At 25.9% G+C, this 19,652-nt stretch overlaps 1 protein-coding gene across 2 annotated transcripts in view; it reads right to left on the bottom strand.

Moving 5' to 3' along the window:
* The window catches only part of tfc (Brevican core protein triforce), a 221,894-nt gene that overhangs the window by 135,340 nt on the left and 66,902 nt on the right, over window positions 1–19,652 (bottom strand). For both annotated transcript variants that reach the window (XM_075304657.1, XM_075304656.1), the window contains exon 2: window positions 3,326–4,099. In XM_075304657.1, coding sequence (XP_075160772.1) covers window positions 3,326–4,099 — 774 coding nt within the window. The remainder of the gene's footprint in view (window positions 1–3,325; window positions 4,100–19,652) is intronic.

Raw genomic sequence — 19,652 nt, 5'->3', positions numbered from 1 at the left:
ATAGAAAATTTTGCTAAAATTTCATTTCTATAGAAAATTTTGTTAAAATTTAATTTCTATAGAAAATTTTGTCAAAATTTCATTTCTATAGAAAATTTTGTTAAAATTTTACTTCTATAGAAAATTTTGTCAAAAATCTATTTTTATAGAAAATTTTGTCAAAATTTTATTTCTATAGAAAATTTTGTTAAAATTTCATTTCTATAGAAAATGTTGTTAAAATTTCATTTCTATAGACAATTTTGTCAAAATTTCATTTCTATAGAAAATTTTGTTAAAATATTATTTCTATAGAAAAATGTTGTCAAAATCTCATTGCTATAGAAAATGTTAAAATTTTATTTCTATAGAAACTTTTTTAAACAATTTATTTCTATAGGAAATTTTGCAAAAATTTTGTCACAATTTTATTTCTATAGAAAATTTTGTCAAAATCTCATTTCTATAGAAAATGTTGTCAAAATTTTATTTCTATAGAAAATTTTGTAAAAATTTTATTTCTATAGAAAATTTTGTCAAAACTTCATTTCTATAGAAAATTTTGTCAAGATTTTACTTCTATGGAAAATTTTGTCAAAATTTTATTTCTATAGAAAGTTTTGTTAAAATTTTATTTCTATAGAAATTTTTGTCACAATTTTATTTCTATAGAACTTTTGTCAAAATTTTATTTGTATAGAAAATTTTGTCAAAATTTTATTTCTATGAATAAATTTTGTCAAAATGTTATTTCTATAGAAAATTTTGTAAAAATTTTATTTCTGTAGAAAATTCTGTCAATATTTTATTTCTATAGAAAATTTTGTCTAAATTTTATCTCTATAGAAAATTTTGTCAAAATTTTATTTCCATAGAACATTTTGTTAAAACTTTATTTCTTTAGAAAACATTGTTCAAATTTTCTTCCTATCGAAAATTTTGTCCATAATTGTATTTCTGTAGAAGAATTTGTTTCTATAGAATTTGTTTCTATAGAAGATTTCTGCAACAAATTTTGTCAAAATTTTATTTCTATAGAAAATTTTTTTAAAATTTTATTACTATAGAAAATTTTGTTCAAATTTTATTTCTATAGAAAATTTTGTCAAAATTTTATTTTTATGGACAATTTTGATAAAATTTTATTTTTGTACAAAATTATGTTAAAATTTTATTTCTATACAAAATTATATTAAAATTTTATTCCTAGAGAAAATTTTGTCAAAATTTTATTTCTATAGAAAATTTTGTCAAAATTTTATTTCTATAGAAAATTTTATGAGAATTTTATTTCTATAGAAAACTTTGTTAAAGTTTTCTTTCTACAGAAAACTTTGTCAACATGTTATTTCTATAGAATATTTTGTCAAAATTTTATTTCTATTGAAAATTTTTTCAAAATGTTATTTCTATATAAAATTTTGTCAAGATTTCATTTCTATAGAAAATTTTTGTTAAAATTTTATTTCTATGGAAAAATTTTTTAAATTTTATTTCTATAGAAAATTTGTCAAAATTTCATTTCTATAGAAAATTTTTATTAAAATTTTATTTCTATAGAAAAATTTTGTCAAAATCTCATTTCTATAGAAAATGTTAAAATTTTATTTCTATAGAAAATGTTAAAATTTTATCTCTATAGAAAAATTTGTTAAAATTTTATTTCAATAGAAAATTTTGTTAAAATCTTATTTCTATAGAAAATTTTGTTAAAATGTTATTTCTATAGAAAATTTTGTAAATTTTTTTTTTATAGAAAATTTTGTTAAATTTTATTTCTATAGAAAATTTTGATAAAATCCTATTTTTATAGAAGATTTTGTCAAAATTTCATTTCTATAGAAAATTTTGTAAAAATTTCATTTCTATAGAAAATTTTGTCAAGATTTTACTTCTATGGAAAATTTTGTCAAAATTTTATTTCTATAGAAAATTTTGTCAAAATTATATTTCTTTAGAAATCTTGTCAATTGTTATTTTTGTTATTTCTATGGAAAATTTTGTTAACATTTTTTTTCTATGGAAAATTTTGTCAAAAATAAATTTCTATAGAAAAGTTTTTCAAAAATATATTTTTATAGAAAATTTTGTCAAAATTCCTCGTAGTTGGAGAGGAATATTTTGAAAAATCTACCAAAACATTAAAAATTCTACCAATATACCAAATAGTAAAAAATCTACCATTTTTGGTAGAATTCTACCAACTGTGGCAACCGTGCCCTGAGTCGAAATAGCCATATCCGTCTGTCCGTCCGTCCTTCTGTCTGTAAACACATTTTTGTAATCATAGTACATGTAACAGTTTGTGTCAATCGACTTCAAATTAGGCACAAATTTCTGGTTATTTTCCATGCAATTTTGCACAAAAAGTGCAACAGAGAATACAGATTGGTTGTGACAATCGAAATTATTGCCAACCTCCTTGTGGCAGTTGTAGCAATTACCAGTTGGCAGTTGTACCACCCGACTGATTCGGTCGACACAACCAATATCTCCTATGATGTTGGTTGGGTCTGCCGACGACATTGGTTGTTGCTTCATCATTCGGTTGTGTTGCCCAAATTTGATAATACTAACGACCGAATTAAAAAAACAATTTCCTACCAGTTAAATATTATAGTTTATTTTGTTAAAATATATGTATATAATAAATCTAAATACAAAGTAGGTGACATCGAAAAATGAAAATTGCACTAAATCAACTCATGTACCCTCTGCCATGAATTGGCGAAATCACGAATCAAAATTATTCAAAGGAGGTAAATTTGATTACTACAACCATTTATGTTGTGGCACAACAGAAAATCTGTTGAAAATCTTATCAAATGGTTACAGGTATGAATAAATATATGTAAATTCAGAAAATTGGTATAAACCTAACTAATATTTATTTCTAAATATAGAATGTTCATAAGAACAACCGAATTCCAATCATTCTCTTCTCTGTGTGCAAATTAGGTTAGGTGGCAGCCCGATATTTCAGGCTCACTTAGACTATTCAATCCATTGTGATACCACATTGGTGAACTTGTCTCTTATCACTGAGAGCTGCCCGAGTCCATGTTAAACTCAATGACAAGGGACCTCCTTTTTATAGCCGAATCCGAACGGCGTTCCACATTGCAGTGAAACCACTTAGAGAAGCTTAGAAACCCTCAGAAATGTCACCAGCATTATTTAGGTGGAATAATCCACCGCTGAAAAACTTTTTGGTTTTCGGTCGAAGCAGGAATCGAACCCACGACCCTGTGTATGCAAGGCGGGCATGCTAACCATTGCACCACGGAGGCTCCCACGCCCGACTTTAGACTTACTTACTTACTTAAAAATTATAAGCCTGACTTACCGCTATCGATCTCATTTTCACTGGGATCTCTGGAGAAGATATCACCTTTTGTCTTGTAATAGTGATCATGTTGTTCAGACTCCACACTTTGCAAAGCCTCCTGGCCATCCTGATCAACATCATCGTCATAATGATGACGATGATAGCCATGATGATGTCTGTAGCGGTTATAGGGACGATAACGAGTGCGAACCCTATACTCATCCTCTTCATCCAACTCATCACGATAACTGTATGGATGATGATGTGGTTGATGATGATGGCGGCTGTGGCCATGATTCAAGGTCTTATTGCCCACAATATCGTCGCCATCATCTGTTTCGCTGCTATCATAATCAGCCTCAGGATCAACTTCTTCTGGATCAGCCTCAGTGGGTTCAGCTTCCTCCTCATAGTCTTCCTCGGGTTGTTTGTCATTTTGTTTTCGTCTCAATTTCAATAGCTCTTGCAAAGAATTGGGAGTTTTTCTTTGACTAACACTTCCATAGGTCTTCCTTAGACTGGAATTGCTACCTCTTTTAAAGGATGGAGATGTTACGGAGAATCCTCTTGGTCGTGGTCGTCTTAGAGATTTCGATTTAGGTTTTGCCGTAGTTGTAGTCGTCGTTGTTGTTGTTGTACCAATGACCTTGGGCAAAATATCCACAATAGTTGGTATCTTCTGTGTTACACCAATATTGGGAAATAGACGTCTCTCCAAATAGCTAGACAATAGCTGTTGAGTAATTTGATTCTGTCTAGCTATCTCAGATTGATCCAAACCAAAGTTGGTATCTACAAGAAATAGAAACGTGTGGAGGGAGGGATATACAGACATTAAATTCCAAAATATATCATATTAAAAAAAAAACAAATGGGTTTTTTTCCATCAAAAACAAGCATAAATTAAAATGTTTACAAGAATGAATTAAAGCCTATTAAGTTGTGCCATAATTATGATTGTGTCTGACTACCTATTTTGCATAAAATTATAATTATGTTCACCATTTCATTAGTAATTGTTAAACAAGCGAAAAACTTTAATAAAACTCATATATATATATATATATATATATATATATATATATATATATATATATATATATATATATATATATATATATATATATATATATATATATATATATATATATATATATATATATATATATATATATATATATATATATATATATATATATATATATATATATATATATATATATATATATTCTTTTTTTCGAATTTTAGAAAATTTTAGGAATTTCTATGGTACACTTGTCTCATATATCCCCCCACCCAAATCACGCTAAACCAAATCATTTGGTGAACCAAATGAACTTTCCCTGTACAAAAAAAAAATAATTAAAAACAAGTATATACGGCCGTAAGTTCGGCCAGGCCGAAGCTTATGTACCCTCCACCATGGATTGCGTAGACACTTCTACTGAAGACTGTCATCCACAATCGACTTACTTGGGTTGCGAGAACACTTGCCGATGGCAAGGTATCTTAAAACTTCCTAACACATAGTCCATACGTGGTATATATTAAACTAAAAAAGGCCGATTAAATACGTATATAATTAAGTTTAAAGTTTCTATAGAAATAAAATTTTGACAAAATAAAATTTTGACATTTTCTATAGAAGTAAAATTTGGAAAAAAATTTCTATATAGAAGTAAAATTTGGAAAAAAAAATTCTATAAAATTAAATTTGGGAAAAATTTTCTATAGAAATAAAATGTTGACAAAATTTTCTATAGCAATAAAATTTTGACAAAATTTTCTATAGAAATAAATTTTTGACAAATTTTTCTACAGAAATAAATGTTATTTCTGACAATGTTTTCTATAAAAATAAAATTTTGGTAGATTATTTTTGGCTCGAGTGGCAACCATGATTATGAACCGATATAGACCAATTTTTATGTGATTGGGGATCGGCTATATAGCCGATATATAACTATAGACCGATATGGACCAATTATGGCATGGTTATAAGCGGCCTTATACTAACACCACGTTGCAAATTTCAACCGGATCGGATGAATTTTGCTCCTCCAAGAGGCTCCGGAGATCAAATCTGGGGATCGATTTATATGGGGGCTATATATAATTATGGACCGATATTGACCAATTCTTGCATGGTTGTTAGAGACCATATACTAACACCACGAACCAAATTACAATTGGATCGGATGACTTTTGCTCCTCTAAGAGGCTCCGGAGTTCAAATCTGGGGATCGGTTTATATGGGGGCTATATATAATTATCAACCGATATGGACCAATGTAATAAGAGAACATATACCAACACCATGTACCAAATTTCAGCCGGATCGGATGAAATTTGGTTCTCTTAGAGGCTCCGCAAGCCAAATCGGGGGACCGGTTTATATGGGGGCTATATATAATTATGGGCCGATGTGGACCAATTTTGGCATGGTCATTGGAGAACATATACTAACACCATGTACCAAATTTCAGCCGGATCGGATGAAATTTGCTTCTCTTAGAGGCTCCGCAAGCCAAATCTGGGGATCGGTTTATATGGGGGCTATATATAATTATTGACCGATGTGGACCAATTTTGGCATGTTTGTTAAAGACCCTATACTAACACCTCGTACCAAATTTCAACCGGATCGGATGAATTTTGCTTCTTCAAGAGGCTCCGGAGGTCAAATCTGGGGGTCCGTTTATATGGGGGCTATACGTAAAAGTGGACCGATATGGCCCATTTGCAATACCATCCGACCTACATCAATAACAACTACTTGTGCCAAAAAATTTTTTTTTATTTTTTACGAAAATATTAACTAATTTTCTAATCTTTATAAGAATAAGAAACAATAACTAATAAACATTTTTTACATAAAAATGTTCACCAATGATTTTTTTATTTTTTATTCTGTACGAACAGGTTCCACAATAAAAATTTTATAAGAATAAAATCTGTCCGGAAAGTTTACCATTAAACATTAACTTTACGAAAAATTTCACCAATGAACATTTACTATACGAAAAAGTTCACTAATGATTCTACCCGAAAAAGTTAATCACTGAGCATTTTCTATATAAAAAAGATCACCAATGCAATTATTTTATACTAAAACATTCAACAATGAGCATTTTCTAGGCAAAAATGTTCACCAATAAATATTTTCTTCCCGAAAAAGTTGATCAATGAGAATTTTCTATATAAAAAAGTTCACCAATGCATTTATTTTATACTAAAATGTTCAACAATGAACATTTTATAGACGACAATGTTCACCAATAATTATTTTCTACCCGAAAAATTCATCAATGAGCATTTTCTATATAAATAAGTTCACCAATGCACTAAAACGTTCAACAATGAACATTTTCTAGGCGAAAATGTTCACCAATAAATATTTTCTATTCGAAAAAGTTCATCAATGAGCATTTTCTATATAAAAAGTTCACCAATGCACTTATTTTATACTAAAACGTTCAACAGTGAACATTTTCTAGACGACAATGTTCACCAATAAATATTTTCTATTCGAAAAAGTTCATCAATGAGCATTTTCTATATAAATAAATTCACCAATGCACTAAAGCGTTCAACAATGAACATTTTCTAGGCGAAAATGTTCACCAATAAATATTTTCTACCCGAAAAAGTTCATCAATGAGCGTTTTCTACATAAAAAAGTTCACCAATGCATTTATTTTATACTAAAATGTTCAACAATGAACATTTTCTAGGCGAAAATGTTCACCAATAAATATTTTCTACGCGAAAAAGTTCATCAATGAGCATTTTCTATATAAATAAGTTCACCAATGCACTAAAGCGTTCAACAATGAACATTTTCTAGACGACAATATTCACCAATAAATATTTTCTACCCGAAAAAGTTCATCAATGAGAATTTTCTATATAAAAAAAGTTCACCAATGCACTTATTTTATACTAAAACGTTCAACAATGAACATTTTCTAGACGAAAATGTTCACCAATAAATATTTTCTACACGAAAAAGTTCATCAATGAGCATTTTCTATATGAAAAAGTTCACCAATGCACTTATTTTATACTAAAACGTTCACCAATGAACATTTTCTATACGCAAATGTAATTATTCTACAAGCAAATGTTCACCAGTGAACATTTTCTGTGCGAAATGGTTAAGCAAAGAAGAAAATCTGATCGAAAAAGTTCATCAAGAAACATAAAAATTAAAAAAAAAATCACCAATGAAATTTTCTATACGAAAAAGTTCACCAATGCACTTATTATATACGAAAAAGTATACCAATGGATTTTTTCTCTACGAAACCGTTCGGCCATGACCACAATAAAGTTCACCAGTGAGCACTTTCTACACAAAACCTACACCAAAAATCAATTTTTACATAAACAAGTTCTCAAATGATTTTTTCCATACGAAAAACTTCTCCAATGAAAATATTAGTTTAACAATGAACCTGTTCCTTAAGAAAATTTTCACCAACGAATATTTTTTAACACGAAATAATTCACGTATGAACATTTTCGACACAAAAAACTGGACCAATATACATTTTCTATTGCAAAAAATAATGTTTTCTATGCGAAAAGCTCACCAATAAACATTTTTAATACCCAACAGTTCACCACCAATGAACATTTTCTATACGAAAACGTTCAAAAATAAATGTTTTCTACATGAGTAAGTTCATCAATGAGCACTTTCTATAGGGAAAAAATTTCACCAATGCACTTATTCTATACGAAATCGTTCACCAAAGACTAATATTTGGACGATAAAGTGTTCACCAATAATCATTATCTTTATGAAAAATTTCACCAATGAACAAATGTTATATAAACCCTTTCTATACGAAAAAGTTCACCAATGAACATTTTCAATACCCAACGGCTCACCAATGAATATTTTTTATGCGAAAAAGTTCACCGATGAATATTTTCACAAAAGACAAATATTTGACCGCAAAAGTTCACCAATAAACATTATCTTTATGAAAAATTTCACCAATGAACAAATTTTATATAAATCCTTTCACCAATAACTTTTTCCATACGAAAAAGTTCACCAATGAACATTTTCTATACGAAAAAGTTCACCAATGAATATTTGTTATGCGAAAAAGTTCACCAATGAATATTTTTTATGCGAAAAAGTTCACCAATGAATATTTTTTATGCGAAAAAGTTCACCAATGAACATTTTCTGTAAGAAATGCTTGACCACGAACGCACGAAAGCGTTCACCAATGAACATTTTCTTTACGCAAAATTTCATCTATGCACATATTCTATACGAAAAAATTCATCAATGAAGATTCTCTATACGGAATATTTCTCAAACAAACATTTTATGTACTACAAAGTTCACCAATGACAATTTTCTATGTACAAAATAGTTCGCCAATGGACATTTCATAAGAAAAAGTTCGCCAACGGTCATTTTCTGTAAAAAAAAATTCACCAATGAACATTTTCGGTACGAATATTTTAGCACATTTCAAAAAATCACCAATGAATATATTCTATATGAAAAAGTTCATCATTGAATGTTTTCTATAGGAATAGGTTCACCAATTAACATTTCAAGGTGAAAAAACAAATTATACGAAAAATACCACCATGAAAATTTTCTATTCGGAAAAAAATCACCAATGACTTATTATTAACAAAAAAAGTTCCCTAAAGAACTTTTTCTATACGGAAAATTTCACTTCATACGAAAATGTTAACTACCAAACATTTTCTATAAGAAAAAGAAAAAAAATTTTTATGCAAAAAATTTCACCGATGAACTTTTTCCCTAAAAAACACGATCATCAACGAACACATACTATACGAAAACGTACGGCAATGACCATTTTCTGTACAGACAAGTTCATCAATGAAATTTTATGTACGAAAAAGTACATCAACTAAATTTTTTATACGAATAAACTTCACCAATGAAATTTTTCTGTCTGAAAAAGTTCACCCGTAAAATTTCTCCAAACGAAAAAGTTCACCAATTAAAATTTCAAGGCGAAAATGAAAATTTTTGATATGAACATTTCCTATTCGCAAAAAATCACCGTTGTCTTATTATTTACGATAAAGTTGTCCAAAGAACTTATTCTACCATATACGGTAAAGTTCTCTACAGAACAGTTTTCTACACGCACAGAAAAAACATGTTTGGACATGGTTGCCGCATCCATTTAATGCTTATTTAGAGTATTTAATTGTCGCGAAAACCATGTATTTTGTCTTTGTAAAAATAATTTTCGAGCGGAGAAAAATATATGTTGGCAATAAGCATTTAAATGGTTCTCAAATGCCGCAAACATGTTCTATTATTTAAATGATAGAATTTGAGACCATTATATGGTCAGGAAAATCATGTACCTGACCATTCAATTTTTTTTACTTTTTTGCAAAGAAAAAAGTATTTTTATAGTTTACGTATAGATATGTCTACAAGCATTACATGGCCATAAAGACCATGTACATTGTTTTCGTGACCATTTAATTTTTTAATTTTTTTGCAGCGACAAGAATTTTATAAAAACATTGAGCAGGTACACACGATCTTCATTTTGCGCGTCAGTCGTGTGTTGATTGTTTCTTGGAATGGACGGAGAATACGGAATTATTGTGTTTTGTGTTAATTTATTTATTCAGAAATGGCACGTGGTTTTATGTGAATACAAAAAAGGAAAGTGTAATTGAAACAAATGTACCTGGTTTTTGTTCTGTATTTTGACATATGGTATAATTTATTTTTATTTGCAGTTATATGATGTCTGTGTTTGTACATTTGATGGGCACGAAGTAAATATGGAATGATTTCTTATTGTTGAAATTGAACCAAACTAGAGTGTGTAAAAATATGTGAAGTTTGCTTGCACGACATTATAAATACAAATAAACAATGAATTAGTTTATAAATAAATAAAAACAAATAAATAAAGTTGATTTTGTGTTTTCTTTTCTCAAGTGGCGTCCTTTTTTCGACGACGAAAAAAGTTTTTTCATAAAAATCAAAACATTTTAGGTCGTGACCATGTTCTTTTAACTAGAAGAAAAACATTTTTGACGAATAACATAACATTTTAGATCGTGACCATTGTCTTTTAATGGAAACAAAATTCTTTTTATCAATATAATAACATTTTAGATGAGGACAATTGTATTTTTCTTAGAACCATGTTCACTGAGCCAACATGGTTGCAGGTTAAAATGTTACATGGTCGCCGCAAAAATAGCTGCTATCATATTATTTTGCTCTTCGAATATGATTGTGGCAATCATGTTTCTTCTCTGCGTGTATACAAAACAGTTTCCACGTTAGCATTCTCTATACAAAAAAGTTAATCAATAAAAATTTTCTATGCGAAAAATTTCACCAATGATTTTTTAGAAGAAAACATTCGCAAATGACCATTTTCTGTTCACCAATGAACATGAACATTTTTTGTACGAAAAAGTCCACCAGTGAAAATTTTCTACACGAAATATTCATCAATGAAGTCAGCTAATTTGATATATAGAAAACGTAGAAGTTGACCCGTAGAGTTAAAACAAAAATTTGGTAATTTTTAAAAAGCATTCTTCTTAACGCTAAATAGTTTAACCAAAAATATCGCATCATGGTTTTGACTTAAAAGTTGCAGGGCTGGGCTTATTTTCGTTTGACAATTAATGATGTGATTAATATGAAATTAAATTCCAACTAAACTATGTCAATATTGGAAATACCCCATTGTCCATAAATTGACTCCGTCTCAATAACCATTGACATTTATTTTGGCAGCCATGACTGAGCTTTTGACGATTTGAGTTTTGCTTTGTATTCGTGGCCATAATAAATCGTTGCTCGATTCCCCAGATTTGATTAATTCGAACATGCAAATTACACAGGCATTTCGATTTAATACTCTGAAAATATGTAAAATAATTTATTTTAATCAAATTATAGGGTTTAATGAACAGGTAACACTAGTTTGTCCCATCGCAATCAACTTAAACTTAAAGATCACCGTACATTTTATATTAATTTGTAGATTAATAGAATTCATGCTGTTTTGATAGATTTTTCAAAGGTAATTTAATTACTCTTCAGTGTCATACACAATATTTGACTACTTCGGTTTATATTGTACTTTCCGCAATATTCATATTGAATTTTCCCGAGGGAGATTTTTTTTTTTTGAAACTCCCAATCTTGAATGCCACAGTTGGCAGAATTCTTCCAAAAAATGTTAGATTTTTTACTGTTTGGTAGATTGGATAAAACATCAAGAATTTTTCTTGATGTTTTGGCAGATTGTGCAAGTTATTCCTATCCAACTAAGAGGCAATTCACTTTTGTCAAAATTTTCTCTAGAAATAAAATTTTGTCAACATTTTATATAGAAATAAAATTTTGTCAAAATTTTATATAGAAATAAAATGTCTACAACATTTTCTATAGAAACAACATTTTGACCAAATTTTCTTTACAAATAAAATGTCAAAATTGTTTAGAAATAAAATTTTGACAAAATTGTCTATAGAAATAAAATTTTGAGAAAATTTTCTATAGAAATAAAATTTTGAGAAAATTTTCTATAGAAATAAAATTTTGGCAAAATTTTCTATAGAAATAAAATTTTGGCAAAATTTTCTATAGAAATAAAATTTTGACAAAATTTTCTATAGAAATAAAAGTTTGACCAAATTTTTTCTAGAAATAAAATTTTAACAAAATTTTCTACAGAAATAAAATTTTGACAAAATTTTCTATAGAAATAAAATTTTGAAAAAAAAATTCTATAGAAATAAAATTTTTTTGTTGTGCGAAAATTTTGACAACATTTTCTATAAAAATAAAATTTTCACAAAATCTTCTATAAAAATAAAATTTTCACAAAATCTTCTATAAAAATAAAATTTTCTATAAAAATAAAATATGGAAACAAAATTTTCTATACAAATAAAATGTCAAAATTGTTAAGAAATAAAATTTTATCAAAATTTTGTATAGAAAAAAAATTTAAAAAAAAAATTCTATAGAAATAAAATTTTGACATAATTTTCTATAGAAATATAATTTTGAAAAAAAAATCTATAGAAATAAAATTTTGACAAAATTTTTTATACAAATAAAATTTTCACAAAATTTTCTATAAAAATAAAACTTTCACAAAGTTTTCTATAAAAATAAAATGTTCACAAAATTTTCTATAGAAACAAAATTTTCTATAAAAATAAAATTTTCACAAATTTTTCTATAAAAATAAAACTTTCACAAAATTTTCTATAAAAATAAAAAGTTGACAAAATTTTTTATGGAAATAAAATTTTGACAAAATATTCTATAGAAATAAAATTTTGACAAAATTTTCTATAGAAATAAAATTTTGACAAAATTTTTTATGGAAATAAAATTTTGACAAAATTTTCTATAGAATAAAATTTTGAAAAAATTTTTATAGAAATAAAATTTTGACAAAATTTTCTATAGAAATAAAATTTTGACAAAATTTTCTATAGAAATAAAATTTTGACAAAATTTTTTGAAGAAATAAAATTTTGACAAAATTTTCTATAGAAATAAAATTTTGTAAAAATTTTCTATAGAAATAACATATTGACAAAATTTCCTATAAAAATAAAATTTTCACAAAATTTTCTATAAAAATAAAATTTTCACAAAATTTTCTATAAAAATAAAATTTTCGAAAAATATTCTATACAAATAACATTTTCGAAAAATTTTCTATAGAAACAAAATGTTGACAAAATTTTCTATAGAAATACCATTTTGACAAAATTTTCTATAGAAATACCATTTTGACAAAATTGTCTATAGAAATAAAATTTTGACAAAATTTTCTATAGAAATAAAATTTTGACAAAATTTTCTATAGAAATAAAATTTTGACAAAATTTTCTATAGAAATAAAATTGTGACAAAATTTTCTATAGAAATGAAATTTTGACAACATTTTCTATAGAAATAAAATTTTGACAAAATTTTCTATAGAAATAAAATTTTGACCAAATTTACTAAAGAAATAAAAGTTTGAGAAAATTTACTATTTACTAAAATTTCTATAGAAATAAACTTTTGGCTCGAGTGGCAACCGTGCTCAGGGACCCACCTGGAGCATTATTGCCATATATTCTTTATGTTTTGCCAGATTTCCTCTCCAACTAAGAGGCATTTCACAAATTTCTGTGGAAATAACATTTTGACAAAATTTTCTATAGAAATCAAATTTTAACAAAATTTTCTATAGAAATAAAATTTTGATAAAATTTTCTATAGAAATAAAATTTTGTCAAAATTTTCTACAGAAATAAATTTTGACAAAACTTTCTATAGAAATATAACTTTTACAACATCTTCCATAAAACAAAATTTGGACAAAATTTTCTATAGAAATATAACTTTTACAACATTTTCTATAGAAACAAAATTTGGACAAAATTTTCTATACAGATAAAATGTCAAAATCGTTTAGAAATACAATTTTGTCAAAATTTTCTATAGAAATAAAATTTTTACAAAATTTTCTATAGAAATAAAATTTTGACAAAATTTTCTACAGAAATAAATTTTGACAAAACTTTCTATAGAAATATAACTTTTACAACATCTTCCATAAAACAAAATTTGGACAAAATTTTCTATAGAAATATAACTTTTACAACATTTTCTATAGAAACAAAATTTGGACAAAATTTTCTATACAGATAAAATGTCAAAATCGTTTAGAAATACAATTTTGACAAAATTTTCTATAGAAATAAAATTTTGTCAACATTTTCTACAGAAATAAATTTTAACAAAACTTTCTGTAGAAAAATAACTTTTACAACATTTTCAATAGAAACAAAATTTGGACAAACTTTTGGCTCGAGTGGCAACCGTGCTCAGGGACCCACCCGAAGCATTATTGCCATATATTCTTGATGTTTTGCCAGATTTTTCAAGTTATTCCTCTCCAACTAAGAGGCATTTCACAAATTTCAGTGGAAATAACATTTTGAGAAAATTTTCTATAGAAATAAAATTTTGACAAAATTTTCTATAGAAATAAAATTTTGTCAAAATTTTCTATAGAAATAAATTTTGACAAAATTTTCTATAGAAATAAAACTTGTCATAATTTTGTATAGAAATACAATTTTGAAAAAAAAATCTATAGAAATAAAATTTTGACAAAATTTTCTTAAAAATAAAATTTTCACAAAATTTTCTATAAAAATAAAATTTTGACAAAATTTTCTTAAAAATAAAATTTTCACAAAATTTTCTATAAAAATAAAATTTTCACAAAATTTTCTATAGAAATAAAATTTTGACAAAATTTTCTATAGAAATAAAGTTTTGACAAAATTTTCTATATTTCACAAATTTTCTGGAAATAACGTTTTGACAAAATTTTCTATAGAAATAAAATTTTGACAAAATTTTCTATAGAAATAACATTTTGACAACATTTTCTATAGAAATAAAATGTTGACAAAATTTTCTATAGAAATAAAATTTTAACAAAATTTTCCATAGAAATAAAATTTTGACAAAATTTTCTACAGAAATAAATTTTGACAAAACTTTCTATAGAAATATAACTTTTACAACATTTTCTATAGAAACAAAACATTTCTATATTTGATAGACTTGGCACAGTGATATCTAAGTTTTCTCGAGGCTTACAAAATAGGTCTCAGTGGCGGCGGTGGCCTCTTCATTCAACTGAAGTTTGGATCATTATACATTTTTATAGAGGTTTCGACATCAAACGAATTAAAATCGAATCGCAATATTTATCTTGCATTTCACAAATGATCTCAATTTTACAGATCACATGCAATATAAATCTTTCAAAGACATAATGATGTCAATAATAAATCACTCCACTAATGCTGGGCACAGTTGCTATCACAAATGGAGTTAATGTTCTGGCAAAACGAATGCCATAGTCTAAAGCTTTAATCGTAGTTTTACAACATTCTTGAATGTTCATGATCATGATACCTGACGTGATCCATAGAGCTCTCTTAGAGGTCACATGAATAATCAGTTGGAGAAACGTGATTTGTGCTAGATATCTTGGAAAATTGTAAGCACCACGGAAATCGCAAATAACTTTAAGCACCAAACAAAAAAACCGAATTAATAGAATGACCAGAGATGGACAAAAATATGCGAAGTTACTACACGCTTGTTTGGCAAAAAAATTTGCGTGAACTCTTAAAATCAATGAAGGGTTAGGCGAACGGCGAATATTCCAATAATAGGCCTAAGGCTTTTGGTCATTAATTTCGATAAATCAGCTAAGATTTATGTTTAAAAAAATTGTTGGGATTTATTTCACGCTTTAAGCTATGTTTGCGTTAACAAGGATACGCTGAAAGAAACTACTTAATATAACGAAAATATATTATGTGACCTAAATACTGGGCGGCTATATTTTTATACCCTGTCAAAACTTTACGTCAACATTTTATTTCTATAGAAAATTTTGTCAAAATTTTATTTCTATAGAAAATTTTGTCAAAATTTTATTTCTATAGAAAACTTTCAAAATTTTATTTCTATAGAAAATTTTGTCAAAATTTTATTTCTATAGAAAAATGTTGTCAAAATTGTATTTCTATAGAAAAACTTTTCAAAATTTTATTTCTATAGAAAAATTTGTCAAAATTTTATTTCTATAGAAAAATTTGTCAAAATTTTATTTATATAGAAAATTTTGTCAACATTTGATTTCCATAGAAAATTTTGTCAACATTTTATTTCTATAGAAAATTTTGTTAAAATTTTATTTCTATAGAAATTTTGTTAAAATTTTATTTCTATAGAAAATTTTGTCAACATTTTATTTCTATAGAAAATTTTGTTAAAATTTTATTTCTATAGAAAATTTTGTTAAAATTTTATTTCTATAGAAAATTTTGTTAAAATTTTATTTCTATAGAAAATTTTGTCAAAATTTTATTTCTATAGAAAATTTTTTAAAAATTGTATTTCTATAAAAATTTTGTCAACATTTTATTTCTATAGAAAACTTTGTTAAAATTTAATTTCTATAGAAAATTTTGTCAACATTTTATTTCTATAGAAAATTTTGTTAAAATTTTATTTCTAAAGAAAATTTTGTTAAAATTTTATTTCTATAGAAAATGTTGTCAAAATTTTATTTCTATAGAAAATTTTGTAAAAATTTGATTTCTATAGAAAATTTTTTAAAAATTTTATTTCTATAGAAAATTTTGTCAAAATTTTATTTCTATAGAAAATTTTATTAAAATTTTATTTCTATAGAAAATTTTGTCAAAATTTTATTTCTATAGAAAATTTTTTAAAAATTGTATTTCTATAAAAATTTTGTCAAAATTTTATTTCTATAGAAAATTTTGTCAAAATTTTATTTCTATAGAAAATTTTGTCAAAATTTTATATCTATAGAAAATTTTGTCAAAATTTTATTTCCATAGAAAATTTTGTGAAAATTTTATTTCTATAGAAAAATTTTTCAAAATTTTATTTCTATCGAAAATTTTGTCAAGATTTTATTTATATAGAAAATTTTGTCAAAATTTTATTTCTATAGAAAATTTTATCAGAATTTTATTTCTGTAGAAAATTTTGTCAAAATTTTATTTCTATAGAAAATTTTGTCAAAATTTTATTTCTATAGAAAATTTTGTCAAAATGATATTTCTATAGGAAATTTTGTCAAAATTTTATTTCTATAGAAAATATCTTTAGAATATTACAATGAACTGAATAGTCTAAGTGAGTCTGAATCTTAATCTAGCTGCCACTTTAACCTATTTCTGTAGAAAATTTTGTCAAAATTGTATTTTTATAGAAAATTTTGTCAACCTTTTATATATTTCTTCAGAAAATTTTGTACGTTTTAGTTGGAGAGGAATATTTAGCAAAATCTACCAAAACACAAAGAATTCTACCAATCTACCAAACAGTAAAAAATCTACCATTTTTTGTAGAATTCTACCAATTGTTGCAAACATGACCCTGAGTCGATCTAGCCATGTCCATTTTTGTGATCAAAGTCTACGTCGCAGTTTTAGCCCAATCAACTTTAAATTTGACACAAGGTTGTGTTTTGAGTCAGGATTAAACTCTATCGAGTTTGGAAAATATCGGTTGGTGTACTTTTTTAGCTAACCTCTTTGGCAAGTAATCCGATTATTTTATTTCTGCATGTAACTGATCAAAACGATTTTGTAAGCTTATACACATTAAAATCAACCGTCACTGGATTAAGTCTGTCAGATGTCACGCGAAAGCTTAGAAATGATAGCAATCTGTAGTTGGTTGCAATAGCCTGTAATTGGTCCCACTCGACCTGTTTTTAGTGACTATATTCCTTATAGAAATTCAGTCCAATTTCAAATCATATCAATTTTCTTCTTTTTTTAGTGGTTGTTTTTTCCCATTCCCATGAAAAGTTTCCTTGTTCGGTAATTGCAAAGAATTCAAAGATATGCAATTAATTTGTCAAATAGGCAATTTCTTAAACTGCTGCATTCACAACAAGACAATTAGCTCTTTTGTCTATGATTAACTTCCTACTGTTTTGTGGCATGCATTATTGTATCACTCCAAACTTTGGTTTCAATAAACGTCAATTTCAACCCCTCAATCATTGATGATGTCATTGCATATGCCGATGTTGTTGCAACATTCGAAATCTCTGCCAGTGCTCCAGTTTTCTTGATTGGCATTCATCTGGGCTGCATTGAAGCGAGCCGTACAGCCGTACCAATAAACCAACAAAACAACTGAATTCGTTATGATCCAAGGAGACACAGCTAGACGCAGTCAAGTAGAGAATATTTTGCTATGATGTTTAACATACTGTCAGGTAGTGGCAGTTTCAATTTTATTGGGGAAATCTGCGATTTTCCAATGGAGTTAATTGGAAAAATATGGCTATGGCTCTATGGTAAGAAGTCTGGTATTTAGGGGAGTTTTTATTTTAGCTAATGATAAAAAAACTTTACTAATTCACATTTCTGTAGCATTGGCCTTATAATCAATGTTCTGGTAAATTTTGCAAAATATTCCTCTCCACATATATAAATAAAATTCTGACCAACTTTTTTATGAAAATAAAATTTTGACGAAATTCTCAATAGGAATAAAATTTGGACTAAATTCTCAATAGGAATTAACAACAGTTTCTATAGAAATAAAATTTTGACAAAATTTTCTGAAGAAATAAGATTTTGACAACATTTTCTATACAAATAAAATTTTGACAAAATTTTCTGTAGAAATAAAATGTTAACCAAGTTTTCTATAGAAATGAAATTTAAACAAAATTCTATATAGATATAAAATTTTGACAAAATTTTTATGGAAATAAAGTTTTGACAAAATTTCTATGGAAATAAAATTTTCCATAGAAATATAATTTTCACAAAATTTTTATAGAAGTAAAATTCTGACAAAATTTTCCATAGAAAATAAAATTTGACAAATTTTCCATAGATATGAAATTTTGACAACATTTCCATAGAAATAAAATGTTTTCTATAGAAAGAAAATTTTGACATAACTTTTTATAGAAATAAAATTTTGACACAATTTTTTATAGAAATACAATTTTGACAAAATTTTTTATAGAAATAAAATTTTGACAAAATTTTCTATAGAAGTAAAATTTTGACAACATCTTCTATAGAAATAATATTTTGATAAAACTTTCTATAGAAATAAAATGTTGATAAAATTTTTTATAGAAATAAAATTTTGACAAAATTTTGTATAGAAATTAAATTTTGACAAAATTTTCTATAGAAATAAAATTTTCGCAAATTTTTCTTTGGAAATTTTGACACAATTTTCTATAGAAATAAAATTTTACAAAATTTTCTGTGCAAATAAAATTTTACAAAATTTTCTAAGCAAATAAAATTTGGACAAAGTATTCTATAGAAATAAAATTTGGACAAAATTTTTTATAGAAAGAAAATTTTGACTAAATTTTCCATAGAAATAAAATTGTGACAAAATTTTCCATAGGAATAAATTTTTGACAAAATTTTCCATAGAAATACAATTTTGACAACATGTTTTATAGAAATAACACTTAACCTATAAAAATGTTCAAAAACGTGACACAATTTTCCATGCAAATACAATTTTTACAACATTTCCATAGAAAGAAATAAAATTCTGACAAAATTTTTTATAAAAATAAAATTTTGACAAAATTTTCTATAGAAAGAAAATTTTTAAAAAATTTAGTATAGAAAGAAAATTTTTACAAAATTTTCTATAGAAAGAACAATTTTACAAAATTTTTTATAGAAAGAACATTTTTACAAAATTTTCTATAGA

Source organism: Haematobia irritans, chromosome 4, assembly GCF_050003625.1.
Source record: "Haematobia irritans isolate KBUSLIRL chromosome 4, ASM5000362v1, whole genome shotgun sequence".
NCBI lineage: Eukaryota > Metazoa > Arthropoda > Insecta > Diptera > Muscidae > Haematobia > Haematobia irritans.
This window is presented reverse-complemented; position numbering and strand designations above follow the sequence as displayed.